Here is a 14940-nt window from a genome sequence, read left to right as displayed (position 1 = left end):
GCCCGCGGCGCGGCGCAGAAGAAGCCGAGACAACCACCCCTTAAGTTTCGGCTATGACCGACTCCATTAAGTGAGTTTAGTGTCGGATTAACAACCTCAGCTCGATGCAACTCACTGATATTGTTTGTTCCGATTTGAGATCGCGGGGTGGCGCTAACGGATGCTAATCGCTAATTCTTCATCGAAAATTTTTCTGACGCTAATTAGCAGTTTTCCTGTTATGCACATTTAAATGTTGTTTTATTGATAGAAAAGTGCTTTAATCATTTAAGAGAATCATTTTATTTTAAGATGTTGCTTCCCATTTTCTTATTCATTATTATTATTTTTCTTTTTACTATCATTTATTATTGAAAATTGCATTTTCTTAAATTTATTAATTTTTTATCAAAAAAAATTATGAAGGACTTATAAAATTCAAACAAACAAAGTTTTAACAGTTTAAATTATCTTATAATTAATTTTATTTTATCTAATTTATTTATGCTTAATATATTTTATTTGATTAGATGAAATATATTAATGTTTACTATTTTATTTTAATTTCATATTTTTCTTCTTTTTATTCTAAGTTTAGTTTATTTTTTATTTTTGTGTTTTTTATTCCAATTTTAATAAATTTTATAAGTTTCTTATTACTTTATGAATTTATTAAGGGATATGCCACATAAGCCTCCCTTTTCACGCGAGACCCGCTCTATCTCATCCACTTATCCTCATGCCAGCTTCATATGGGTTGATCAATCAACACCGATGATTAGCTAAAATATGGGATACACGACTTGTCATATTGCTCCTGTTCAATGCAATCAAAACTACTCGATTGTATTACAACAAGATGGGAAGGTGAACCAAAATTGTTTAATGAAATTGGAGTAATTTGAACAGTCAATGCAATTAAATTCATATTTAATTATATAAAAGCCATCATAGATCTAAATCCCGGAGATCTAATGGCGAAGATCAAACTATCTATAGACATCTTTTACAAAGTCCCAAAACTAAAGCACTATTTATAAATTTCAAGTAAACCTCAATGCAGAGGTGATTGGTACATCTGACTTGTCTGCAGTGATCGTTGTAAGATCAAAAATTGTCCTCCTACTCCAATTATAAGCTCATATACCCCTTTCCAAGAATCTTATCGAGATGTAAGTCAAGTGGATTGAATTGTGGGCAATAGGGGTTAGGCTACTGAGAATTTGATGTAGGAATGGGTTTGTGAACTCACTGAAGATTATGAGTGCTTCAAAGAAGGAAATAAAGGTGTGAAGAATGTGGTGAAATAGTCTATGAAAATGAGATGTGGTTCGGTAATTCAGGAGGCTAGAGAGCTTTAAAGGGAAGCTATAAAGGTTGGGTACTTTTAAGGTCAAGGTATGATGATACATAAAAAAATATATGCATTTTTAGACCCATATTTTATACTCATTTTTTATGATATTGCACTTTAATGGAAGAAATTTTTTTTATATTTTATTGCAGGTTGTTGATTTTGAGGACTTGGAGCAAAAAAGAAGCAAAAATGATAAAATTTGGAGTCAAAATAGAAAAATTAAAAAATTTGTCAGCGCCAACGGCGTTGTTTGACAGAGAATAATGAATTAAATAACTGAGCACTGGCGCCAACGACGCTTATGTCGGTGGAAGCCCTTTGGATGCTTTTTGAAGAGTTTTTGGATGCACCTATTGGAGAACCGACGTTGGCTCTATTTAGGGCTGAAATTTGATCAAACCCCCCCTCCCCCGCACCATTTCAACTTCTTCCACTCATTTCAATTTTCCTCTTCACACACCTACATTCCAAGTCATTCCACACCATTAATTAGTTATTGTTTTTATAGTTTTGAGTGTTTGTGGTGAGTTTAAGTGTGAATTCTTCTCTAAGAAGTGTTGGAGAGGAAAAGAAGTGAGAGATTTCATCTTCGTACATTTCCTAAGAGAGGCTACAAAGGGTTTACTTTGAGAAAGAATTTCAGGTAAGTGTTGTTTGTTTATTATTGTTTTATGAACTTTCTTTTATATATAAAATTTGTGTTTTGTTGTATCTTTCTCATGAAGTCTTAGTAGATTCCCTTATCTTTCTTCCTAATCTGAGATATAGTGAAATGAAGAGATAATGTGGATGTGTCAATATTAAAATTTAAAATAAATTATGATGATTTTTCAACTATGATGTTTAAAATAAATTATGATGATTTTTCAACTCCGCTCTTAATTTACTTTTCGATCCGACCAATTGACTTATTAAAATATGATGTGAAACATATGATCTGGGAAATTGAGTATGAATTCTACAACAGACTGATAATTACATTTAAGTCCATGAATGAGTATTTTGTTCATGGAATTAAGTGCAAATAAATAAATGAATATACTTTGTCAGGTGTAGAATTGGAAATTTTTAGAGTGACAGACTAAAAATCCCCAATTCAATCTTAGTGTTTAAAAACTAAAGTGAGAGTTTGCCTTCAGGGGTAGGGAAGTGGGAGCTCTGGAGTATCTGGAGTATGAGTCAATATCCTCCTAGCCTAGCCACGAGTTTAGGGACTAAACCTAAGATTAACCAATGATTTTCTATCAATGATTTTTAACCAATGATTTTCTATAACACTGAATCAGGGTAGAGAATTAAAATTGCTCCTATTTTACCCAATACATATCTAAACTATTTATCTCATCTCATTTCACCAAAAACTCACTGTAGTAGGAATGTTGCTTTTGCATATTAGAAAACTTCATCACATAAACATAGTTTAGTGGTTATTAATTTTAAAACCTGCTTTTAAATTCTGATAGTAGTAAATAATTTAGCTTTGATAGTAGCTTTGATAGTAATAGTATCTTAAACATTCAAAATTAGTGACAGTAATTTCGTTTGATTTCTATAAATTTCCTAGTTAATTTATCATTTCAAATTTAAACCTTCCTCGTGGGAACGATATTTGAGACTTAAACAGAAAATCTTATATACTTGTTAACGATATATATACTTGCGTAGAGTTACAATCTTAAGAGCTTAATGTAATTATTATTAAAATGCCACATCAATTTTTTGTCACCATTATAAAGCGGAGTCAACTTTATAAGTTTTATACAACTATATTCAACTGGGATCATATGAGCAAGTCAAAATTGAGATCCGAGATGGGACATTTATAAGGAGAGGTAGGGGCTTTTTGAACAAGTATTTTGTACCAAAGATACACCAATAATTGGTGCTAAGGTGGCAACCAACCAACGATGAACATAGATGGCCGATAGTAAGCTTCCATGTAGGATTGATCAACCTTGACGGGCTACTAGTGGGAAATGGACATGTGGAAGAGGTAGGGAAAAACATGGAAGTTGCTAGCTTTCTATATTGAACTACAGATGATTGAGCTAACGATGATGTATGGAGCTCGAGAAGGATCCAATAGCAACGACTGAAACTTGAGTTTCGAGGAGTTTAATGTTAACAAGCTTGAGCAAAATTTTGATTAATTTTAGAATGTATGTGATTGTTAATTTGGGTAACTATATATGTTGGCTTTAGATGAAGGAATTTAAATAAGGTTTAAAGATTTATTTATATTGGATTTGGAATTGATTTAATGTAAGCTTTGGGATAGGACCTAATGTTGATTTATACATATAATTCTAAATATAATTAATGATTGTATGATGTAGGTTTAGATGAAGGAATTTGAATTAAATTTCAAGTTGGTTTTGGATAGAGTTTAAATATGAGCTTATATGGTTTTGAAATGATATTGAGTTTCGAATGTAAATATGGTTTGAATGAAGTTTAATTATAAGATTTAAATGAAAGTAGAAAAGTATTCTAGCATTAATTTTGATGTAAACATACTTTGCATTTAATTTGATGTAATTAAAATTAAATTTGAAAGTAAAATTTGGATTTAAATGTTGGTTTGATTTAGTAGTTTTAAGTGTAAAATTTATAAATGAATTTATATAATTTTAGGGTTGATATTTTGACTTTTGTAAATTTAAGGTTATGTTTGATGTAGACACATAAAATTATTTAATGTTTGAATTTTTTGACTTTAAGAAAGTAATTTTAAGTTGTTTTAAGATTTAAAGTGGTTGAATTTAACTTATGTTAAGATTTAATTTTTTTAAAAATTTATGTTTAATCTATGCTTAATTTTGAACTTGATTTTACATTTTATTTTGATTTATATTATAACTTAATTTTTACGAAATTTGATTATATTAATTTTTAAAATTTTTGTGACTTTTGACTTCATTTTGATTAATTTAGTTTTGATTTTTAATTATATTTAATTTCTTTTAAAATTTGTTCAATCATGGTTCAAAATGAACACTAAATCAAATATGTTCCCTTCTAAACCAATGAATGATGTGAATAGAATAGTTCAAAATAGGTCCCATAAGGTCAAAACGACACTAAGTCTCGAACTCAAGTCTCTATGCCCAATAAATCACCTGAATTTATGTCCAAAACCTTATGGTGAACTCAAAATTTAACTTTGATATCCTGACCAGAATCAAACTCAACATCAAATCAAGGGTTAAAAATTAAAGCTAAACATATATCAAATCAAAGGGAGTAAGGATTTGATTTTTGTTCCTAATTTAGATCTCAACCATTCACTAATTCTCTGCGGTAGTCTCTGAAGAAATCATAACTTATGATTTTATAAGGTTATACCAAACTCTCTAAAGGAATAGAGAAAGAGGCAAGACCTCACAAAAAATGAACAAATTCAATTATGTTAATGTTTAATTCATTCAATCTTCGACATTTTCAATTTTTTCAGCTTGTTAATTTATTAATTTAAATAAATAAAATTGAGTCTTTATCAAATCGAGTTTCAGCATGTCATTGAGCAAAATTTTTTCTGTGCGGGCTCCTGACGTAGCTTTACGTGCGGCGCAGAGTATTCCTGAGTTATTTTTAGATTATTTATGGGTTATTTTCAACCATCCCGAAATAACCCAGAAATAACCCGCAGTCTTTATTTTTGGGTTATTTCTGGGTTATTGAAAATAACTCATAAATAACTTGAAAATAAACTCAGGAATATCCTGCGACGCACGTAGAGATACGTCAGGTGTCCGGACAGAAAATGTGCGCGTCATTGAGTGTAGAGGTTCATTTAAACTCCTCTTCCAAAAATAAAAAAAAATTAAAATAGAAAAAACCCTCTTCACCTATAAAATTGGACGGCGGCGGAGCGGCGGAGCGGCGGGCGGGCGGCGGTCAGTGCGGCGGGAGGGCGGTGGCTGATGCCGTCGCCGGCGGCTGCAGTCGTTGGGTGGCCTCGATGGTAATACTTTTTATTGAATTTGAACGCGCTCTTATCACTCTGTGAAGCTATCGCAAATGAGAAGGTTTCCGCAACTTCGCCCCCTCTCCAGTCGCGCTCTCCAGTCCCGATGTTCTTCTCAATCCTCGTCGACTTCCGAGATCATCAAAGACTCGGGAACTGATGCCGAAGCCATCGCCCGAGAGATCTCCAGCATCCTCGCCTGCGCGGGTAACTGGAGCCTCCTCATCACTTGCTCCGACATCCCCCGTCGAATTACTCCAGAAGCTCTCTTCGCCGTCCTTCGGCGTCCGATTAACTCGATCGATGCCAGGCGTCTTCTAGATTTCTTTGCTTGGGCAGATTCCCGAATGGTTCGTCCACCGACTCTGGACTCCTTCTCCATACTCGCTGTTCATCTCTGTAACTCCGGATTCTTCGGCCCTGCTAACGGCCTCCTTGATCGGATGATTAGAATTTACACGTCTCCTTCTTCTGTCCTGGATTCTCTGAGGGACAGCCTCATTAGCATCGAAGGATCGAATAAGAAGGTTTTTGATGTGCTGATTGATACTTATAAGATAAATGGTTTGCTTAAAGAAGCAACTGAAGTTGTTTTATTGATGAATGAAGGCAGCATGATGCCTAGTTTGAGGTGCTACAATGGGCTTTTGAAAGAGCTCCTAAGGGCCAATCTCATGAATTTGTTCTGGCAGGTGCATGATTTCATGGTGAGAAAGCAAGTTGATCAGGATGTTTACACGTTTTCTACCTTGATTAGTGCATATTTCAAGGTTGGAGATGTACTTTCCGCAAAGAGAGTGATTGGGGAGATGAAAGAGAGAGGCTGTGATCCTAATACAGTGATATATAACACTCTCATTGGAGGGCTTTGCAGGAGTGGTAACTCTAAGGAAGGAAGATTATTTTTTGATGAGATGTCGTTCCAAGAGATGAAACCTGAAATTACTGTGTACAATTCTTTGATTGATGGGTTTATGAGGGAAGATAATGTGGACGAGGCTTTTAAAATAAGGGATGTTATGGTGGCTTCCGGCCTCCAGCCAAACCTGATTACTTACAACAACTTCATTCGTGGATTATGCAAGCTATGTAAAATGGATGAGGCTCATGAGCTCTTGAAAGAGATGATTCGAGCTGGTTGGAATCCAGATGCAATGACTTATAATTTCATTATTGAGGGACATTTCCGTGAGAACAAATCAAAATCTGCATTTCAGGTGTTCGTTGATATGAAAACTAGTAGTGTGTCTCCTAATCTGTATACTTACAGCTTGATGATAAATGGTTTGTGTCGTTGCAGAGAGCTGAAGAAGGCAGCTAGTTTGCTGGAAGAGATGATCTCAACAGGCCTAGAGCCAAATGCCATTGTTTACTCTCCACTTATTTCTGGTCTGTGCAGAGAAGGCAGAGAGGAAGATGCTTGCATGATATTCAACAGTATGAAGGATAGAAATGTTCTTCCTGATGCCCACTGCTATAATTCTCTCATGAATGGTCTATCCAAGGCTGGGAAGATGGAAGAAGCTAAGCACTATTTTGCCCAAATGAGGGACAGGGGGATTTCACCAAATTTATTCACATATGCATCTCTCATCCATGGCTATAGTAAAGGTGGAGAAATGTCGGAAGCTGATTTTTACTTCAAAGAGATGCTTACTCGAGGAATAAAGCCGAATGATGTTATATATACGACCCTCATTGATGGCCACTGCAAAGCTGGCAATATTCCGAAGGCCTTATCAACATTTCACTTTATGCTGGAAAGTGGGCTGCTTCCTGATTTGCAAACATATAGTGTGTTTATACATAGTCTGTCAAAGCTTGGGAAGATGGAAGAAGCTTTCCAGGTCTTTCATGAGCTTCAGGAGAAGGGTTTGAATCCCGATGTTTATACTTACAGCTCTCTTATCTTTGGATTTTGCAAGTCTGGTGATATGCTGAAAGCTATGAGTTTTTATGATGAGATGCAAAAAAATAGAGTTGAACCAAATGTTGTTACTTATAATGCTTTAATTGATGGATTTGGTAAGCTGGGTGATTTTGATAGCATGAGAAGGTTTTTCAAGTGCATTCAGGAGAAAGGTTTAGAACCTACCAGTGTTACTTACACTACTATGATTGATGGATTCTGTAAATCTGGAAATTTAGCTGAGGCTTTTGAGTTGTTTGATGAAATGGTGTTGAGGGGAACCGTGCCAGATCGTTTTGTTTACAATGTCTTACTTCATGGGTGTTGTAGGGCAGGGAATTTGGAGAAGGCCATGGATTTGTTTAATGAGATGCTGGCGAAGGAATTCACAGCTGAACTCACTTTTAACACTATGATTGATGGTTTCTGCAAGCTAAGGAGACTGGAAGAGGCAAGGGAATTGCTGAGGCTAATGTCGGAGAAGAAGATCATGCCTAGTAATGTGACCTACACAGCCTTGATTGATGGGTATAGCAAAGCAGGAAAATTGGAAGAGGCGCAAAATTTGTTATTGGAAATGGAGAAAAGTAACATAATGCCAAACACTGTAACGTATACATCACTTATTTATGTGTATGGTCGATTAGGTAACCTGGGAATGGTTTCTTCTTTGTTTAAAGAGATGATATCCAAGGGAGTTGTGCCTGATGAAGTAACTTATGAAGTAATGATCCATTCATATTGTAAAGAATTGGATGCAGCTGCGGCCTTAAGGTTTTGTAACAACACTTGTGCTGCAGAATTTCCTGGATTTAACCAGCAGGAAGAATTATCCAAAGCACAGGACTTGGTGAATGAACTGAAAGAGTATGAAATCAACCCTGACAACTCTGAATTTCAGATGCTATTCCATGATTTCTGCACAAAGGGGTTCATGAATGAAGCAAAACGGCTCTTAAAAGTTATGGTAGACAGAGGTTGGGTGCCTAAGAACAATACATTGCTTAGTTTAGCTGATGGATCTTTTCAGGTAGTCCCGGCTATGGAAGTCAGATATGCTTCACAGAATTAGAAAATATTGGTTACATGGATTAACTGAAAAGCAACAATTGCCATGAACATAGGAAAACTTCACAGATCAAGTGTTGAATGCCAAGCGAAAGGGCAATGGCACTAGATTATGTGAATTCTCTTTTTCAGATCAATTTCATTTGACTCTTCCTCAGAGCTGAAGTACATTACCAAGCACCATGGATGAAGATCTGGAATTATAAATATTTAGAAAATCTGAAGTGTTTTAGAACATCAACAAAACCTTTGCGCGTCCAGCATTCTTTCGGCAAGCTAACATGGTTAGTGCCCCAATGATAGTAAGAGTAAGATTTTGCCGCTTTATACTGTAGCAAATGATAAAATGTTGTTTCTTCACTTTAGAACTGCTGCATTTTTTATGCAATTATAATTTAGTTTGCATGCAATAGTTATGAGTTCCTTAAAATATTTAAAAGCTCTAGGAAAATATCATGACGTGTAACATGTTTTTAGCTCAATATGTTTACTTATTTGATGCATGGATATTATTTTAGTTTTAACTTTACGGGATTATTTTACATTCATCTGTATTTGATTGTAACTAGGAATTTCATGCCAGTTCTCTCGTGGCAATAAGTTCGGGTCTTGTTTTTGTCACTCAACTCATACAACTTCTAGGGAAAAGTATCATTTTAAGTTATTGTAATATTCTATTTTTTTTATTTTTTGCACTTTTTTTTCTCTGTATTGCCATATGAGAGTGGCTGTTGGCTTGTGCTAGGTTGCAAGTTCTTAGAATTCATTTTTTTTTCCTCTAAATGCAATATAAATCAAATGTGATGTATTTGGAATTTGGAATAAGAATTCTTTGGTTCATTGTAAAATAAGTTCATGAAATTAATTGCATTTTCATTAGTTTGGCTGATAGCTCAAATGTGGTCGTGGTCTACTAGTGCAGGAGACAGGTGTGGCTAAGAAAGGCATTGGAACAAATCCAACAGAATAATTGGTAAAACAACAAGTGAAACTGCAGAACATTAGGACCAAGATTGGAAATTACAGATCTTAACTTACATTGCATATTCTAAGTAAGTGCTCCTGTTTTTCTGATAAGTAGAATCCATAATTTTTCAAGTTGATTGTAGTAAATACGTATTTAAACTGTTAACATTTTGAATTGCTTGAGATAACAAATGGGAGCTGCAGATAGCGTGCAATTACAGTGAACATCCAACAGTATGTTAATGTAAGTGCACAATTACTAGAGGGGAAAATAATATAATAATGCATAAAAGAAGTAGATGAACAATATTATAATACAATTCTAGTGCAATACTATACCACAGTCAACAATTGGTTTGACTTCCCTATTTTTTCTACTGGATGATTTTGTATAATATTATGGTAGTATGTCTAAGTGAAAATTCTTTGCTTGTAAAATATTGTATTGGTCGTAAACCTTAGTTTGACAGATGAAGTAAAACAATACGAAATTCAGATGTGATGAGGTGATGGGAAAGTAGAAAAAATGAGAACGGTTTGAATGAGAGTATATATGGGAATGAGATTTATAGTTGTCTGACAGCCTATTGTTACTTGATAGCTGGTGTAGTCCTGCCAATGGTTGGTTTCAGATCAGGTCAAACAACATTGTTCCCATCCTTATACCCTGAAACGCCCAAGTAGAAAGAAGCTGAATGCTTGAACATCAAGGCATTTTTTGGTTTAACTGTTAAAGTTTTGACGAAAACTCTAAAGTTAAGCGTACTCATGTGGGAGTACTCATAAGATGGGTGATCTCCTAAGAAATTACCCCAATGGGACAAAATTGTGGTCATTAGATGAAAACGGATAATATCTCGATGGATGAGAGTTTGAGCTGTTACAATGGTACCAGAGCATTACAAAGCCCAATGATGGTAATTAAGTGTCATACAGAACAAAGTGTTATACCATGGGAGTCATCTCTTAAACTCTAGATGGGATAAAGTGCTACATGATAGGGGATACCTCTAGAATTGTACTGCTTGGTGGATTATTCTGGATTAAGCAATTTGATGAGGGCATCAATTACTTAAGTGGGAGAGATTGTGAAACTCCTTAAGTTGAATGAAACTGAAGTAATAAACATGGAGGCGCTTTTTGGTGTAACAATTAAGTTTTGACTGAAACTCCAAGGTTAAGTGTGCTAGTGCAGCAGCACTCTTAGGATGGATGACCTCCTCTTGGGAAGTGTTGTGGGTCCCTCCCATGTGAAGGCAATAGCCTTCATTCAACTTGGGGATCTGTTTTCCTCTATTTTGCTACGGTTACTGTTAAGGAAAAAAACATTGCTCCCGCTCCCTCGGTTTACATCAGACCCCAACTGATGCCCCTTTTTGGCTCAAAACCATTGCCTTTGTGACAGAACGTTCAAGAGACAAGTTGCAGTCTGAACTGGGAAGGCAAAAATGAGATCGCGAAGTACAAAGACCTCTGAAACTCTTGTTTTTCTTAAATTCGGCAAGATTACCAAACCTCTATGTTTGATAAAGTTAATGCATACCACCTATTTGGTGATGTTTAATAATTGATTTCCTCTAGTAGTATTATAGAGAAGAACTTTGTGTGTCCATTAAGTTGATTAGGGAAGATGTTTAAGTAGCCTACGGGTTCTGTGGTTTTTATCCAAATTGAGAGGGTTTTCGCATTAAAAATTTGGTGTTGTTTCTTCTTGTTAATTGTTTGATTAATTCAATTATGTGTGTGCTCGTGGTGAAGTGTGTTTTTGGCTAACTTTTTCCAGCAATTGGTATCAGAGACAGGTTACTCTAGGGATTATCTTGTGTTAGTCAAATGGAAGAGCCCACTAATAATAAAAATACAATGATTAAACTCACGATAACCAATTGCTTGATTTGGAAGTCACATATTGAGGGCTTGCTTTGTTATTTGGACTATGAAGAGACATTTTTGGGTGATGAGGGCACACTAATAGAAATTTCTTCTAGAATTTGCTAAGTTTAATAGAAAAGTTGTTGACAAAATTTGACAATGGGTTGATAACAATATTTATCAGCATATTGCTAAAGAGACAAATGCCAACAAGGTTTGAGAAATTCTAAGGAAGCTGCGCGAAAAGAAAAATACACATAACATGATTTTTCTTTTTAAGAAAATTGATGTATCTCATATACACTAATGAAATTGTAATTATTTATTATTTAAATATTTTTCATGGGATATTGAATCAATTAGCAACATTGGACATGAAGTTAGAAGATGAGGTCCTTGTCTTGTGTGAGCAATTCCTTACGAAATTCTTGGGAGACTCTTGTTGTTTCTCTTAGCAATTACACTTCAAATGTCATGTTTTCTTTGAAGATTGTGAAAGAGAGCCCTCGTACATCTGGAGGATCTCGTAGACGTTCTTCTCACGGATGTAGCGATAGAGGTGGACGACGAAGGTCTTTACCGAATCAGGGACAAAATTGGGATCGTAACCAAGGTCGCCACCTTATTGGCCACCCGCCGACGAGGGATAGGGACGAGAGTCGTAGGTGCCATCGTCGTAATCATAAGATGAAGCCATTGTCTCAGGAGTTACTCTTGCCTCGCTTCCCAGGAAAAATTATTCGGTCCGACCACCGCAGTGTGTTGAATGAAGAAAACAAAAGAAATGAGCAAGGGAGAACTATGCAAAAATAGGTGTTAGTTTCAAAAAAAATGGGGTAGCAACAAGAGTAGAAATCCTCGTAAAAATAATGACAAATCACGAGAAAAGTCTCAGATAATGAATGAGTTCAGATGTTTTCATTGTGACCAACCAGAACATAAGTAGACTCAATGTAGACTGTTAAAAAGATAACAAAAACAGAAACAAAAAGACAAAATAAAAATAGATGATGCTAATGCAGCATCCATCGTGGATGGGATGTCATTATTCTTTCCTAAGATCCGTCTGAATTTGATTTCCACCTGTATACTTGATGATGAAAGATATCATAACCACTTTGGTGAATGAATATGGAAGCTCACTAAGGGGTATTTGGTGGTTGCTAGAGGGAAGAAGCACAATTCTATTTATTTGATGGAGGTTCAGTCTTACGGGGAAGAAGTGAATGCAATTGATGATTCATCCATTTAACTATGACATATGCGACTCGGTCATGAGTCATAATGGTATGAAGCAACGTCCCAAAAATAAATTATTTCTAATGTGAAGTCTACAAAATTGGAGATGTGTATTCATTGTTTGGTTGTAAACAACACATAGTAGCTTTTAAAACTCTCCCACCATCTAAAAAAGCTAATATGTTGGATTTGGCGCGTAGTGATATATGTTTTATAGATGCTACAAAGTGTTCATTATTATATTACTTTCATTGACAATCATTCCAAGAGTGTATGGGCTTAGGCATTAAGATCTAAAAACCAATTTTTGGGTTTGTTCAAGTTTTTTTAGGTTTCAGTCGAGAGGGAAACTGGAAAAAAGCTAAAGTGTATCCATTTGGATAATGGTGGTGAGTATACGAGAAGTGCTGCAAAACTCACAGAATCAAATTTAAGAAGACTGGGCCAAAAACTTATTGACATGATTAAGTAGCTGAGAGGATGAATTGCACAATTAATGACAAGATTTGTTGCTTGCTATCTCATTCAAAACCTCCAAAGTGAGGAGGCTGGGAGATTAGTTGTTGATTTAATAAATCTTTCGTCTTCAGTTCCTTTGAATAATGACATATTACTGAGAGTTTGGACAATAAATGATGTTTTATATTGACACTTCAGCGTTTTTTTGGATGTTGAGCATTTGTGCATGTTCCTAGGGACGAGAGATCTATACTTGTAACTATACAAGACAATGTGATACTGGGGTTAATCAAATAACAATAGCAAAAATAAGTATTATTACTGAAAATAAATATTAGATTACAACCAAACACACTGAAATGAGAAATAAAATGAAGCACAACGCCTGACATGTGACTAGAGTGAATCTAGGGTGGCGGCGGTGGTTGTTATGGGCTTGGAAAGGTGGCAGTAAGGAAGGGAGGTGGAGCAGAGGGGCTAGTACAATAGGGAAACAACAAGTACTGGTTTTCCTGGACGACAGCATGGAGGTGAGTGGGTTGGCCGCATGGAAACAGTGGTTAGAGGGGTTTCTGGGTAACGACGACCAAGTGGGAAGGTTGAAACATCGATGAGATCAAAGATGGAGGACTAGGACAACATCGACAGGGATGGTGGAGGGCTGAAACAACAACAACCTTGAAGGTGTGAGGGCTGACCAGTAGGGACAACGAAGATGGAGGCTATAATAGTTGAACAACTGCAGGAAAACATCCACAAGCGGTTGAGCGGTTGCAACAAGGTGGGTGACAAGGAGCAATGTGGAAAGGATGGGGAAGGGTAGGAGGAAGGATAATCGGCTCCTCGAGAGTGAGATACAGTCGGAGCTACACTCGGCCCTTAAATACATCCATAGAACAGAAAACCAGAGATGTCGACGGTTGTCCCAAACATAACACGAAAGAACTACCCTAACACATGGCAAAACAACATATATATTACTATTAAAAAAATTAAAGGGGTAAGGTGATTTCCAATGTTGTGAGGATTGGCCAACCCTCCAACTCCTCTTCTGAACCTGTCCAAGTCGCGGCTATTCCCACGCTCAATTCAGAGGGGTGTTATACTCGCGTCAGTCTCCCGAGATTTGAAGAGTTTCAACTTCATTCATTAAAGCTTTTGTCTCCTTATAGTATGCAATCAAGTATGTTTCGTTGAAGGTAGTAGAAATGTTATAATCTCCCAGTAAGTCATCTCTATAGACATTGTCATTTAGCTCCTTGAGGATCCTGAAAGGACCATCTAGTCTAGACTTGAGTTTCCCAAAAGATCCCATGTGAAATATCTATTTATTTAATCTGATCCACAGTAGATCTCCCCAATACAACTCTTAATCATGTATGTCTTTCCAAAGCACAACCTGATGTAATGAATAGAAATCTTTTTTGGTCACAACCGAAGATAAAACTGCTTATAAACTTAGATTCTCACAAAGTAACTCTCGATTCGTTAAATCTATAATTTACTCGTTCTACTCCTCGTACTTGGTTAGGTGCATCATTAAACAAATTTGTATTGAGAAATCGACTCTGGAATAAAATCTGTGGCATGTCGGACATCTCTCAATAACAACCACTCAAGAGGGGTCCCTTTTTCTTTGGAAAGACCCAGATCTCATTATATGATGTTCCTTCCTACAAAGCTCATAAGGTGATTTCCAATGTTGTGATTCATCCCTGTCTGTAGGGCTGTCAAAAAAGCTCGTTGTTCGCGAACAGTTCGTGTTCGGTTCGTCAATGAGTTCGTGTTCGATTCGTTCGATAAGTAAACGAGACAAACGCGAACAAATTTTTTTTGTTCGGTTAGTTAAACGAACCAAACACGAACAGTGATGCGTTCGTTCGTGTTCGAATCGTTATTGTTTGAAATATAAAATAATATAAAATAATTATATATAAAAATTTATTATATTTTAAAACATTAAATTTTATAAATTATAATATATAATAAAATAATAATAATAATATATTAATATACTATAGTAGTAATATACTAATATAGATATTGAATATTTATATAATATAAGTTATATAATTAATATATAATATTATTTTTATATATTAATATTAGGGATGTCAAACTGGC

General features: G+C 35.6%; 1 protein-coding gene across 5 annotated transcripts in view; it reads left to right on the top strand.

The window, feature by feature from the left end:
* The first annotated feature begins 5244 nt into the window (after positions 1–5244).
* The window catches only part of LOC110027143 (pentatricopeptide repeat-containing protein At5g61990, mitochondrial-like), a 14678-nt gene continuing 4982 nt past the window's right edge, over positions 5245–14940 (top strand). For 2 of the 5 annotated variants that reach the window (XM_020728451.1, XM_020728466.1), the window contains exons 1-2: positions 5245–8564; positions 9203–9332. In XM_020728451.1, the coding sequence (XP_020584110.1) occupies positions 5357–8284 (2928 nt within the window). In that variant the 5' untranslated portion in view covers positions 5245–5356 and the 3' untranslated portion in view covers positions 8285–8564; positions 9203–9332. Of the gene's footprint in view, positions 8589–9197; positions 9333–14940 lie in introns of all 5 variants that reach the window. The other 3 variants (XM_020728481.1, XM_020728472.1, XM_020728458.1) reach the window with 3 other exon arrangements.

Source organism: Phalaenopsis equestris, unplaced genomic scaffold (assembly GCF_001263595.1).
Source record: "Phalaenopsis equestris unplaced genomic scaffold, ASM126359v1 Scaffold000002, whole genome shotgun sequence".
Taxonomy (NCBI): Eukaryota; Viridiplantae; Streptophyta; class Magnoliopsida; order Asparagales; family Orchidaceae; genus Phalaenopsis; species Phalaenopsis equestris.
Note: the sequence above shows the minus strand (reverse complement) of the source record. Positions and strands in the feature narration are given on the sequence as shown.